This window comes from Mesoplodon bidens (genome assembly GCF_964165515.1).
Source record: "Mesoplodon bidens genome assembly, chromosome: 4".
NCBI classification, from domain to species: Eukaryota; Metazoa; Chordata; class Mammalia; order Artiodactyla; family Ziphiidae; genus Mesoplodon; species Mesoplodon bidens.
The window spans coordinates 149,523,092-149,537,168 of NC_138160.1; the positions used below are offsets into that span (position 1 = coordinate 149,523,092).

Consider the following 14,077-nt stretch of genomic DNA (forward strand, 5'->3'; position numbering starts at 1 on the left):
AGCCAAAGGGCCAACTATCACCCCAGCCCCAGGTGCAGGGGGCTTTCCACGAGTGAGGATGAAATGGCTGCTATAAAACGGCTCCGATTTCTACCAGGACCTAGGAATTTCTCTTTTTTAAGAACCTCAGATCTATGAAACTAATACAACATTGTAAATCAATTATACTCCAATATAAAAAAAAATTAAAAGAAAAAAAAGAGACTCTCAGATCTGCACTGACCAGCAGAACTTTCTAAGATGGTGGGAATGTTCTAGATCTGCAGTGCGGACAGTCAGGTGTGGCTACTAAGCAATTGACATTCATTTGGTCAGTGGCCCCCAGGAACTGAGTTTTAAATTTTATTTAATTGTAATTCATTATAATTTAAATAACCACAGGTACCCAGTGGATACAGTAGAAGACAGGATAGCCTCGGATAAACTGGTGTGTCCAGCTGACTGTCTACAAACAGGGAGAGGGGCAATTAGCAGTCTGGACCATAAATAAAATACACTTCCATTAAGGGCCAGTGGAGGGATTGTGGGTGAAAACCTTTATTTGTGGCTCTTACATGGCAGCCCTCACTTTGTCCTCCATAGACAAGCCACAAAACCCAATTTGTGTGTTTACATCATAACCTCTGGGGGTTACGCATCCAAAGATCTGAACCCTCAGTCACCCGTTTCCTTCCATCCTCCCCCCATGGCAAAGCACAGACTTGGGTGGGGGGAAAGAGAGAATGCTCTGGTTTCTGTGGATCCTGAGCCAGCATACCCACCCAAGTGCCTGTGACCAGGTGCAAGCAAGTGGGAGAATCCCGTCAGCATTCAGTGAATTTTGAACACAGCAGGATATAGGGCCATGGAGATTACAAGATTAGCTCCAACAGAAACCAGATTTGGAGAAAAAATAAGAAAGGGGGGATGGAGGCCTCCCTGAGGTGGTAACCTCTGAGCCAGAGCCGAAGGTGAGGGATCCAGCCAGTGGCTGTCAGGGGACAGATTCTCCCTGGCCCAGGAAGGAACAGCCAGTGCAAATGTTCTGGGGTGGGTACAAAGTTGACCTCTCACCCCCAGACTCTGGACTGACCACTTCCCATCTCAAGCAGGTATTTCACACCAAAACAGGACTCCCGAATCCCACATACACCCCACCACTTATCTCTGAGGCTACCCTAAGCCTAGAGTAGGCACTACGCTTCCCTCCTTGGCCTTGAACCTGGAAAAACTGTACCAGCCTCAAGGCCTTTGCAGTTCCGGCTTTTTGTTCTCAGATTTCTCAGAGTCTCGGTCCCTGGGCTTGAAGGGCGGCTGGGAAAATTCGCTGATAAGATGCACAGCCCCGGGCTTGGCTCCTAGGAAGCCTGGATAAAAGGGAGCCGTTGAGTTTTCCCCAAGAAAGGGGACTGAAGCTTCGTTTGCATTGCACGTTATTTAATACTGAGGAAAAGGTTCTGAGTCCAGATCTAAGGATTGGAGTGATAGTGCAGAAGACTACCCCCACCCCCACCCCCACCCCCACCCCCACCCCCAGCCATGAGCCACTCCTGGGCAAGACGAAAAATTGACAGGGCTTCTCACCAAACAAGGCAAATACACACCGCCCAGTCCCTCCTCAAGTTGCACCCTCTGACTCCAAGCCCCTTGCTCTTCTAAATATCTTCATCCCTGCCTGGATCCCAACCTGCCTGCGACTCTGCACGCTGCCCTTCCCTGCAGCGGGACCGCAAGGGTTAAGCGGCGGCGCCCCGCGCGCTGATTGACAGCCCGGCCAAAGGCTGGGGAGAGCTGACCAATCAGCGACGGCGACTGCGGCCCACGTGGGCAAGCGGCCTCGCGATTGGTCGGCACCGCCAGCGGCCGCCCGCGGAGCCCGAGCCCACGTGCAGCTGCTGCTAGTTCACTGACCAGCTTCGCGTTGCAGGTGGCGGCGGGGCGGGGCCGGGGCGGGGCCGGGGCGGGGTGGGGCGGGGCCCGATGGCTCAATTGGACCCCGGGGATGGGGAGACGTGCTTCCTGTCAGCCTGAACTTGGCTGACCCCGCGGCTTCCTTCTCGTTCCTCCTGGGCCACCATCCTAAGGGAGGCGGGTAGGCCTGCCAGTCTCCTGGAAGACCCCATGGTCCCTGGGCTGGGGAGGAGCCTAGAGGGGAGCTGAGGGGCAGAAGCGAAGTAAAGAAGGGGCTTGGTGCCGCAGGAATGATTGGGGGTAGAGAGACGTCTCTTTCCTCCTGTCTGAGAAATTTCTCCGAATTCACCTGGCCAACTCTTACTCATCCTTCAAAACCCCTTTCCAAATGATGTTCTCCCGTGCTTTAGGAAATTGTCTCAAAACTAAGGTTGAGCTTTGACATCTTTCTCTGGGGTACCTCCATCCCTGACTGCTCCTGTCAGGGAGTATGTTTGGCACCGTATGGCACCCCCCACCTCATAGTGTGAGGCCCCAGGGGGTCCCCACCACTTATCAGCACAGCTGGAAGCACCAGAGTGATGAATGAAAGAACAGAGGATGTAGGGAATGCAGTGGGGTGGTCGCAGTCAGGGAGGGGTTTGGGGGCCCGGGACTGAGTCCTGGAGGAGAGAAGACCAAGGTGGGTGGTGCTGGAGGCCGAGGGTGGGGTGGGGCTAGTTCTGTCCTCTGCCACTGCCCAGCCTTCTGCGCTCATGATTTGACATCTCCTCTTTACTTTTAGAGTCCCTGGCTAAAGTCCTTGTGACTCCAGCCTGAAGACTGACTTCTTGGGGCCATCTCAGCCCCCACAGACCCTCTCAAAGGATGGTGAGGCATTAGCCCCTGGGGGAGGGGGCAAGAGGCTCCAATCTTATTCTCCTGCTCCTGAGGGACGGACATAGGCCGGCTGGCCAGGCCTTCAGCTGGGGACAGTAACCCATCATACTTCAAGGCACTTTCTTTTTAAACTTATTATTACCCAGGTGATAAAACATAGAGCTACATCACCTACTCAGTTAATATTTTACAAGCAAAAGTCCCTCTCTGCGCCTCCCCACCCGCCATTACTTCCCAGGGAAAACCATTTCTAACAGTTTAGGCCAGGGGTTGGGCAAGCTTCTGTAAAGGGCCAGGAAGTAAATATTTTCAACTTTAGGCCAAAAATCAAGATGGAAGATACCCTGTGGGTACTTAAGTAATAAGAGAGAAAGCAAACTACCTTCAGGTCTCAGGAGGCCCTACCTCACCCTCTTTGGGGCTGATGACCTGACGGCAGGGATACGGGGAGGCTGTGGGTTTTCTTCATCCCTCCTTCGACCTCTCCAGGCTCATCCTGAGGCCGGCCTTCCAGCCCGGAACTATCAGGACGCCCTGGATCAGCTCAAGCAGCACTTCCCCAGGTGACGGCGATTCTCGAGGGCTGGAGGCCCCGCTGGGGCCCTAAGTCCCACGAGGGAAAGAATCCCATCCTTGTCTCTGTGGCCCAAAAGACAGGACCAGTGCTGGTCGGGGGCGGGGAGGGGGGAGGAGCCATATTGAAGGCTGAAGCAAAAGGAAAGGAAAGCCAGTAATACCAATCCTGGCTTTCATTTAAATTTTTGATTTTGTTGTTGTTCAGTGTAAATTTGCTTGCATTCAATTATGTTTTTTAAAATACCGCATTAAAATCATATTCGTCTTGGCGCCTTCTTCAATGTGGCACCTGGAAGGGACTAGCTCACTTGCCAGAACTGCCCTGCTGGGGGACTGGGGGCAGGGCTCATTCTGGGGAAAGGTCTTGAGGCCTCCTCTTGCAGCGGGTTTGTCTTCCCTGGCAGGTTCCCCACTCACTTGACGACACAGATGGACAGCGCTTACTACTTGGTGAGCCCCCACCCACCCCACCCCACGCCCGGGAAGCCCCGCCCCTACTCTCCCCACCACCACCAGGTAGCCCCTCAGGAGCCTCCTGGAAAGGCTGTTGAGTTTGGCCTCAGGATCCGGGTTTGGGGGCACCCTCTCCTCTACTTACTTTGCTTATTTTAGGCTAGTGAGTTAACCCAGTGAGCAACAACTTCATGTGAGTTTTTCTTAATTAATAAAAACCTTGCTGTGAAAACAAGTAATTCTGTATTTAAATTAAGGAGAAGTTTCTTCAGCCCACAGTTGATGAGTTAGGGGTACAGCACGTGACGGGAGTCCCTGCCCTTCAGGAATGTATGTTCTAGTGTGTGCTGTCTTCTGGAACTTTCCACAAAGATAAGAATGTTCTCTATCAACAGGGTCCAATATGGCACCCACCAGCCACATGGGGCTACTGAGCTCCTGTAAGGAGTTGAATTTTAATCGACTAAAAGTTAAAGAGCCACGTTTGACTAGTGGCTACCCCATAGGACCTGGCAGCTCTAAGGGAAGGAGAGAGACAAATAAGTAAATAGAGAAACAAGGTTCACAAAATGTAAGTGCTTAAAAGAAAATAGAAGGTGAAGCAGTGAAAGTGAGTCAAGATTTTGATCTAAGGTAGTCAGGAAGGGCTTCTATTTTTTTTTTTTTTTTTTTTTTTTTTGAGGTACGCAGGCCTCTCACTGTTGTGGCCTTTCCCGTTGCGGAGCACAGGCTCCGGACGTGCAGGCTCAGCGGCCATGGCTCACGGGCCCAGCCGCTCCATGGCATGTGGGATCTTCCCGGACCGGGGCACGAACCCGTGTCCCCTGCATCGGCAGGCGGATTCTCAACCACTGCACCACCAGGGAAGCCCAGGAAGGGCTTCTTGAACGTGAGACACAGTGACACCATGTCTCACTGTGTCTCACGTTCACAGTGAGACATGGAAGATAAGGAGTTCCTGCCACCCTAGAGAGAACAGGGAAGGCTGTTTCAGGCAGAGGGCACAGCCCCTGCAAAGGTCCTGGGGCAGGATCGGGCCTGGTGTGTTGGAGGAACAGCCAGGAGGCCTGTGTGTCTGGAGCAGGGTGAGCGAGGGGGAGAGAGGGAGGAGGAGAGGGCAGGGAGGGAGCAAGGGCAGGTTGTGCCCCTCTTTGACCTCCACTTCATACCTAGAATGAAAACCAGGGGTCTCCCTAATTACTTCCTACTCTGAGTATGGTAGGCAGTATCCCATTTGATGAGAGCAGGGACCAGAGAGGTAGCATGACTTGCCCAGGGTCATACAGCTGGGGAGAAACATGCACAGCATTCACTTCTGCACTCTTGCCCACTTCCATTGACCATCTCCCAGTGTGATCGCTGTTGTTCCTTTGCAGTTCCAGGAGATCCGGCAGGGGCTCCAGGAGCATCACAAGCAGGTGAATGAGTGACCAGGAGCTTGGAGCAGGGCTGCCCCTCCTTGCAAGGCAGGGGAAAGGGGGAGAGAGGGAGGGGGTGAGGACAGGGAGGGGACAGGGCAGGTCTACTGGGCCTTGTGGGCCGCGGAGGTGGACTTGAGCTTTTCCCCCTGAGGGAGGTGGGAGCCCTGGAGGGCTGGGGGCAGAGGGGGCGGGGCCCAAAGTGGAATCCCCAGGGTATCAGTGGGTCCCCCACATCTCAGGAGTGCATCTCTGGTCCTGAGCCTCTTCCCTTTGGTCCTGCTTGCTCGTCCCTGCGTGCCTGGAGGAGGCCAGGGGCCTGTCAGCACATCGCAGGTTAGTTGCCTGTGCTAGGAAGGGGCTTTTATGTGCCAGGCATGGCCGGATGCGGTCTCCATGTGTCTGAGGTTCCCAAGGACCTGGCTCACACTCGGGGATGGGGGGAGGGACAGACCTGCACTGGGGGCCCAGCTCCCAGCACAGGGAGCCTTGCCCAGGCTAAGCATGGCTTCCACCCTGCCTGTCCTCCCGCCACCTGGCCCCTTTCTCCTGGGTGCCGGCAGGACTTTCTGCCTGTGCCAGATGTGACTGGCAGAGGGCCAGGGCTGTCTGCGACTTAGCGGGGCCTGGGGTGGGTAGCTCAGGGAACAGGGAAAGACAGATCCAGAGGCGGGGGTGGGGTGGGGCAGGAAGCAACCAGAACACGGTTATTCATTCAACAGATATTTATCCATCACCTCCTTGCCAAGTGCAGTTGTAGGCGCCAGGGAAATAGCAAAGGAGAACACAGACAAACCGCTGCCCTTGGGGTGAGAGGAGCTTGGTAAACAGAAGTGTCAGATGGTGAGGTCTGGGCAAGGCGGGGGTGGAATTGAGCAGCCCCAAGGCGAAGTGGGGGGAACCAAGGTGGGAATGGGTTACGATTCAGGGTGGTCAGGGAAGGCTTGCTGAGAAGGTGACATTTGGGCAAACTCTTGAAGGAGATCATAGAGGGAGTGTAGATGTCTGGAAGAAGTAGACCAGGCAGAGGGCACAGCCTGTGCAAAGGCCCTGGGGCAGGACCAGGCCTGGTTCATTGGAGGAACAGCAAGGAGGCCCGTGTGTCTGGAGCAGAGTGAGTGAGGGGGAGAGAGGGAGGAGGGGAGGGCAGGGAGGGGACACCGCAGGTCCACAGTTCATGCAGGGCCTTGTGGGCCGTAGGGAGGACTCCGGCTTTTACCCCCAGGGAGGTGGGCAGAGGAGGGGCGGGGCCTGACTCAGGTGCTCCCGTGCACCCTCTGGTGCTGCTTTGGGGAGGATGGATATTTGGGGGCCAGGATAGGAGTTGGGGTCCAGTTGGACCATCCAGGTGTGGGAGGCTGGTCACTGAGCCAGTTTGGTGGTGAGAAGCAGTCACAGAGTGTGGATGTGTCAGGAAACTGACAGCATGTGCTGAGTATCAAGACGTAAGGGGAGGAATTCCGTGGTGGTCCAGTGGTTAGGGCTCCGTACTTCCACTGCAGGGGACACGGGTTCGATGATCCCTGGTCAGGGGAGTTCTGCATGCCGTGGGGTGCTGCCAAAAAAAATAAATACATAAGATGTAAGGGGATGCGGAGGACCCAGGAGGGTCGCCCCTAAGCACCCTCCTCCCCCAACAGAAGGCCCCAGGTGATGATCCCTAGCTGACTTGTGGTTTCACAGGGACCACCTCCCCCTCCCCTGTTTCCTGTTCCTCTTCTCCCAGCCTCCTTGCTGTGTATTTAAAATCCTGAGCAGCAGCAGCAGTGGCAACGCCCCCTGCTCCCCAGCCCGCCTGCACACAGCTCTCCCCAGGGAGGACCAGCATGCAGGCAGGAGGGAGCAGCACTTTTCATGCTGAGTGCATTAAAGTGCCAGTAAATTGCGCATTAACGAGCCAGGGAGAATTGGGGAAGGCTCCCCTGGGCCTCGTGCTGCTGGGAGGCCCAGCTGGGGAATCCATCGCTGGCTACCCTAGGAGGCAGCCACCTGGAGCGCCCAGAGCTCAGGGAGGGGGTCCTCCATTCCAGCCTCTCCCTCCACCATCCTGCTCGCCCCCTGCCCCAACCAGCGAGGGGCAGGGGGTGGGACCAGGCTGCCAGTGGAGGCAGGTAAACACTGCTGGGCCCCAGGTGTCCTGACTTTAGGAAATTGACTTTGATGCTCTGAGCCTCAGTTTTCTCATCTGCAGAATGGGAACGCCAGTGGTGCCCGTTCAACAGAACTGACAGCCACAGGCCTTATGCCACGTTCCTTAGCAATTATTTCTTTCTGTGAATCACAATATTTCCCCAGGATTTTGGAATTCGCTCTGGGCCAGAGAGCTTCTTGGCATCCACCATGGAGGTGCATGTACATTCGGAAGGCCCACAGCACTGCCTCCAAAGCCAAAGGCCAAAGACTAAATCCATGTCGCCCTCTACAGTAGCCACAGGACACACGTGGCTATTTACACTTTAATTGGCAATCAAGTGGCACCGTCCACATTTCAAGTATTCAGCCTTAGCTGGCGGGTCTAGAACATTCCTAATATCACTGTATTTAGTCCATCTGGACTAAATACAGCTGCACATTCCCGTAGAGCCCCTTATCGGGCCGAGAAGGTGGGTCTCCCCACAGCGAATTCCTGGCAGTACTGGCAGTGTCTTGCATGGTCTGTGTCTTCAGCTGGCTGCCAGGCACATTCTAGGTTCATGCCTCGCCGTCTACTCTGGCAGCCCCCAGCCCCACGTAGCTATTGAGTACTTGAAATGTGGCCCGTGGGACAGGAGGGATTGCATTTTTAATTAAACTTAACTTTATATTTAAATAGTGACCTGCAGCCAGTAGCCACTGTGCAGGGAGGTACAGTCTTGAGGAAAGAGAGGTTAAAAACAAATCTGGTACCTGGGCCAGATAGATGCTCTTGAGAAAAGCAGTAGGACGTGCCATAGGAGGGAGCCTGTCCTAAAGGAACAGATGGACAGCCTGCTGGGAGGGAGAAAAAGAAAATTTAGGGTGCCTTCCATGACCACAGAAACTGTTCACTTAAATCTGGAATCGGTAGCAGCCACATGGCTTGATTTTAAATATAAAATAAGTGACCCTCCCACCAGGGCCCCTAACCTCCCCATAGCCAGCCCTGCTCCCCAAGCGGTAACCATCGGTTTCTTAGGATCTTTGCAATGTTTCAGCAGATTCAAGTGTCATCCCCATAAGGGGGACATGTGTACACACGGCTTTGCTTCTTGAAGCCATTTTAAGCAAGGGGGTGGCGTTCAGGCTTTTGTTTCCAAACATCCCAAGAAAAGCAGCTGGGATGCGAACCCAGATCTGACTTGACTTGTGACCATATTATAGCGGTGACTGGTCATTAGGGCTCAATTTTGTCACCCGCAGCCAAGGGTGGCCTCTGGGTACCGAGATCTTGCTTTTTGCTAGGTGATCATGAATCCACCCAAAAACGTTCAAGGGAGGTGGTGTGGCCTCACTTTGAATAACAGGGAAACTGGCTTGTAGGAAGGTATTCGCACCCAGGGCTGTCCTTTAATGAAGCTTTAGCTGGGATGACGTTCCCCTTCCAGGCAGAAAACTTCCTACAGATAGTGGAGACGTGCAGCCAATCCCTGGGCTTCCAGATGGGGGAGGTAGGTCCCTGGGTCCTTGAGTAGGGTGGGGATAGGCTTGGGGCAAAGGGTACATCCTCGTGTTCCTCACGACCCTGTGCTTACAGCACCAGGGAAACCAGGAGTTCCCCAGTGAGCAGCCCAACCAGGCCCCCCAGCACCCAGAGGCCAAGACCCCACGGCCCTCCAGTCTCCAGGGGCCAGACTTCGAAGACATCATGGCCACGAGGTCATCCGACTGGCTCCAGCAGACCCCCGGAGTGGACGACGACGCAGTCCACCAGCTAGACATGCGGCCGTCCTGGGACTCGGAGCCCCGGTTTTGGCAGGATATTCTGACAGAGCAGCTCTGGCAGATTTTTGCTGGCACCCAGGAGCGCCCAAGACGCAGGAGTGAGTCTCCCTGAGGGTGAGGGGAAGTGGGGAATCAGGCCACGTGGAGGGACAGTACCGGTTGAACTGGCTTCTCCCCCTCATCCCCTTCTGTCATCATAGCGACAGAGCAGGCGCCAAGCCAGGTAAGTAACTGGAATCCTCGGTACCCGGAAGGGTGGGCTTTGTCCTGGCTGGGCCCCCTGGCTTTGACCTCTGGATGCCTGTGGGATTGGCATGCCTCCCCAACCCTCAGCCCTTGGATACCCTCAGAGGACCTGAGCCGGTCTACAGCTCCGCCTGGACGGGAGGATGGGACTTCAGGCAGTTGGAGCATCCTGTCCACACTGCCTGGGCCCGTCTACCGTGTTCCAGTTCTCAGACCAACCCTGGTCAGGTCCTTTGGTCTGAACTGATCTCCCCAATTCCCGCGGGCAGGAAAGCCAGGAGCCAGCACCAGGATACTTGGGAGTGAAACTGCTCCCCAAGGACACTTTGGGTAATCCTGGTGGGGGGAGGGCAGCCCACCCGGGGGGAGGGGAGCCACACCTGCCGCTGATCCACTCTTGTCTCTGCCCAGTTCTCAGCCCAGCTACGCCCTCCCCCAGCTCCTCTGAGGGCTCCCGAAAGGTAAGCACAGGACTGGGCACTGTAGGAGAGGGGGCGTTCTCCCGCACGGCCCAGGTGAGACCCCCGCACCCCACACACAGGCTGGGGGGGCTGGGGTGGGAGGAGGATGTGGCTCAGCCATGACCTCGTCCACCCGCAGGAGCTTGCCGTAAAAACCTATCAATTTCTGAAGCCCATGTAAGTATGTCCCAACCTTGTGGTCTGAGGCTAAGGGAACCCAGATGTGGGGGTGAGAAGGCTTCCTGGAGGAAGGGACATAATGGTTAGGACCTTGAAGGATGAGTAGGAGTTTGCTGGGCAGGGCAAAACATGTCAGGCAGAAGGGAGCAGTGTTTGGTCATGGGAGAAGGAGAATACTTGGAGGTGTGGGTAGAACCTGGGGGGATATAGAGTGCCGTGGAGAAATGAGGCCTGAGAGAACCCCAAATCTGACAAAGAACGAAGCCCCTCTGGGGCTTGATAGGTGCCCTGCTCTGGGCAGAGAGGCTCACAGGCAGGCTGGTGACCCTGAGGCTTCCTCTCCCAAGATGCTGGGACCCTGAGGACTTTGAAAACACGTGGAATAGGCCTGATGCCTTGCCCTGGCAGTCCAAGAAGCTGGCCGTGCCACGAAGAGTGGAGAAGATACGGAGGCTAGAACATGGGGAGCCTGTGCTGGCCACGGCCATCAGCAGCTTCACGCGGCACGCCTTCACTTGTGGCAGGGGCGGCGTCAAGGTGTGGAGCCTGGTCGGCCAGGTGGTGGAGGCCAGGTTTCCGGAGAGCTACCTGCGTGTACAGGTGAGGGTAGGGCTGGCTCTGGGCCGGGGCTTGTGGGAGCAGGGTGAGACCCCACCCTGCAGGGGAGGAAGCTCACCCCAGGCTCTGCCCACCCCAGACCCAGGGGGCCTACCTGCGCACCTGCGTGCTGTTCTCAAACAGCACGGCCCTGCTGACGGGCGGTCACAACCTGACCAGCGTGAGCCTGTGGGACCTGACGGCACCTTCCCTGTACGTGAGAGTGGAGCTGCCCTGTGCAGGCCTCACCTGCCAGGCCCTGGCCGCCAGCCCTGAGGACAACCTGGCCTTTGCCGGCTTCACCGATGGCAGCGTCAGGATCTGGGACCTGCGGAACCAGAGCGTGGTCAGGTGTGGCCCAGGGGTGGGCGGGGTCACCCTGAGAGCCCCTTCCCACCTGGACCCCTGAGTAGGGACCCAGCAGTCTCAAGGCCAAAGCCCCTTTCCCTAAGTAACTCTTGCATTTGAGAGTTGAGGACCCAGGTTCAAACCGTGGCTGGGTCCTTGAAGCCCAGTTGTGGTACTTCTTGCCTGCCTCAGTTTCCCCATCTGTCACTCGGGTGTGATTGGGGGGGGTGTCCTCAGGGGCCCAAAGCTTAGAGTTTCAGCCCTGACCTCCCTTCCAATGCCTCTCCTGGCCAGGGACCTGCCGGGTCACCTGAACGGTGCCAAGAGCATCGCTGTCAAAGACCAGCACATCTGGACGGGGGGTCTGGACGCCTGCCTGCGGTGCTGGGACCTGAGGACCACTGGGGAGCCCCAGGAATACCAGTTCGAGTCTCAGGTGTGCAGCTGGGATGGGGCCTGCTTGGCCAGGTAGCAGCTGGGCTGTGGACTGAAGGAGGTGGAGGCTGGCAGGAAGGGCAGGGGTTAGTGGTACCTCAAGTCTCAGTGATGCTCTGAAGAGAGGGGTCCTTAGCTACATCCTCCCCAGTTGCTCAGATAACATTGGATGCTTTTGTACCCTGTATCAGGGGTTCCTATTCTCATTGAGTCTCTGTGATAATCCCATAAAGTAGAGAGGACCACACCCATTTTGCAGATGGGCCAGCCAAGGCCGGATATGTGAAGTTGCTTTCTGGGGGGGGTCTCACAACCAGGAAGTGGGCAGGCAATTGGCCCCCGGGATGGATCCCTGTGCTCCTGCCACCTCTCGGGCCCCGCTGGGACCTGGACAGTGTTTCCCTGCTGCCTTCTCCCCAGATAATGAGCCTGTCCCCCAGCCCCTGGGAGGACTGGGTGCTGGTGGGCACAGCCAACGGCCAGCAGTGGCTGCAGCCCAGCCTCGGGGGCCAGAAGCACATGGTGGGGTGTAAGGACGGCACCATCCTCGGTCTCAAGTTCTCCCCGCTGGGTGAGTGGCCACGATCGCGGCGGGGAGTCCGCCGTGGTCCGCAGCCTCCCACAGGGCCCTGCCTCACTAAGACTGACTCCAGGCAGCCCTTTCTGACCCTTCCTGACCCCCCCAAGCCCTTCATCAGCAGGAACCGCCCTGAGTGATGCTCTCTGCGGGGTGTGAGGGAGGTGGGGGGGCTCCCTGTTTCCCAGATCCCCAGGGGTCCAGCCCTCAGCTGCCAGCTTTCCCCATGACCGGGCCTCCCTCTGCCTTCTCCCAGGCCAGTGGTGGGTGAGCGTGGGGACAGACAACCTGGTCAGCGTCTTCAGCATGCCCACGGGGACCACAGTGGTCCAGGTACAGGGGTGGGGCAGGTGGGCAGCATCCATTGGGCTGAGCCCAGGGATCCAAATGTAGAGACCCCCCCCCCCACCGAGGGACCACGTTTGAATCTATGGGCAGATGTTAAGGGCAAGGATGGGTGAACCCCGTCGCTCTGCTCTCCGACTCTCCCAGGTACCCGAGACGTCCTCCATCATGTGCTGTGACGTGTCCCCCAGCAACCACCTGATCGTCACAGGGTCCAGGGACCACGCCTCAGTGTACCAGATCACGTACTGAGGGCTCGCCAGGGTGGGTGGGGTGAGCACAACTGGACCTATGATCTTTGTCACATGTAATAAAGCATTTGGAAAAAGCACGGATCCAGTGCTGCATCCTGTCCCCTGGCTGGCTTGTGGAGATTTGGAAGACTTTTCCAGCCTGGGTCTCTGAGCCTTTTGAGTCCACATTCCCTGAGAATCGGATCAGAGCCACTGACCCCTGCCGTTGGGGGAACGGGATGTCCCTTCTTTTTTTTTTTTTTCTTTTTTGTTTTTGGCCACGCCACGCAGCATGTGGGATCTTAGTTCCCCAACCCGGGATGGAACCCAGGCCACGGCAGTGAAAGCATGAAGTCCTAACCACTGGACCATCAGGGAATTGCCTGGAGCCCTTCTTTCTGCTCCACTGAGCTCATCTGATGTCATGGAGAGATGTTTCCCAGCCCTGCCTGCACAGTCCCAGGGATGGGGTCCTCGGTCCTTCCCAAGTTACCTGTGTCCCGTCAGATCAGTGCTTCTCACCTGGGGGTGAGTCTGACCCCCGGGGGACACTGGGCCATGTCTGGGGACAAATGTGGTTTGTCACGACTGGGAGTGCTCCTGGCCTTGAGCGGTTGGGGGCCAGGGATGCTGCTTAGCACCCCACAATGCCTGGGATGGCCCCACAACCAAGAATTATGCAGCCAATGTCAGCTGTGCCGAGGGGAAGACTAGTTTACAGGGGTGGCTCTTGCTGGCCAGCACTTTTCCACCCTCTCAGTAGGGCTCTGAAATCACCATTTGCTCACCCCGTCCTTCTGGGATGAGCAACATCCCAGGTGGCATCAACGGGTCTGGTCTCCCTAACTGGAGAATTATCCTATCTCCATCCCATGCCTTCAGAAACCCCCTGGGCATGACTGTTTCCAGCAGCGACCCTGCCACCCTGCCATCCCCCTCCAGAAGTTTCCCAGCAGCAGCCCTACTTTGCCCCCCAGCCCCCTCTAATCCATGGTCCTCGTGGCAGCCCCCGTGAACTTCCAGAACCCAGCTCTGATGGCTTCACCACCCCCACCGGCCTCTCCCAAAATCTGGCTGACATTTCCATGGGCTTTCTCTGCTTAAGCCTGATCTGGAGCTGAGGAGGAAACCCCACCCCCCTGCTCTCCTGACTTCCACAACGGCCAAGCTCTTTACCTCTGAGTCTTCGCACATGCTGTTCCCTCTGTTCCCAGCACATGCTTCCATCACTCTTCCAAATGGCTGTTCCTCCTCCTTTAGCTCTTCTCTTTGCTGTCACCTCCTCTGGGACTGTGACCTCCACTCAGCACCTGACCGTGCGCTGGGCACTGTGTGCCAGGCTCTTAGGAATTATCACTGAGTCTCAAAGGAAACATGACTGCACCCCAAATACCTTCGTGCTCTACCATATTCCCTAACGCTTTGTACATGGGCAGGGTCTTGGGGTGAGTTTGTCCCACAGGCTGGCAGTAGAGCAGATAGGTGAAGCTTTGGGGCCAAGGATGTAAAAGCATCCCCCCTGCTACGTTGGCCTCAAAA

At 56.5% G+C, this 14,077-nt stretch overlaps 1 protein-coding gene across 1 annotated transcript; it reads left to right on the forward strand.

Annotated features, from left to right (window-relative positions):
- Positions 1 to 2,687: 2,687 nt before the first annotated feature.
- TLE6 (TLE family member 6, subcortical maternal complex member) lies at positions 2,688 to 12,557 on the forward strand (the record flags this gene model as incomplete). Its single annotated transcript, XM_081232665.1, has 16 exons — positions 2,688 to 2,760; positions 3,259 to 3,332; positions 3,750 to 3,795; positions 5,175 to 5,216; positions 8,780 to 8,842; positions 8,929 to 9,214; positions 9,317 to 9,339; positions 9,632 to 9,692; positions 9,774 to 9,877; positions 9,963 to 10,000; positions 10,351 to 10,603; positions 10,701 to 10,951; positions 11,243 to 11,384; positions 11,804 to 11,954; positions 12,217 to 12,293; positions 12,453 to 12,557. Exons 1-16 carry the CDS (start codon positions 2,758 to 2,760, stop codon positions 12,555 to 12,557), a joined length of 1,719 nt encoding a protein of 572 aa, XP_081088791.1. The 5' UTR covers positions 2,688 to 2,757.
- Between the last annotated feature and the right edge of the window lie 1,520 nt (positions 12,558 to 14,077).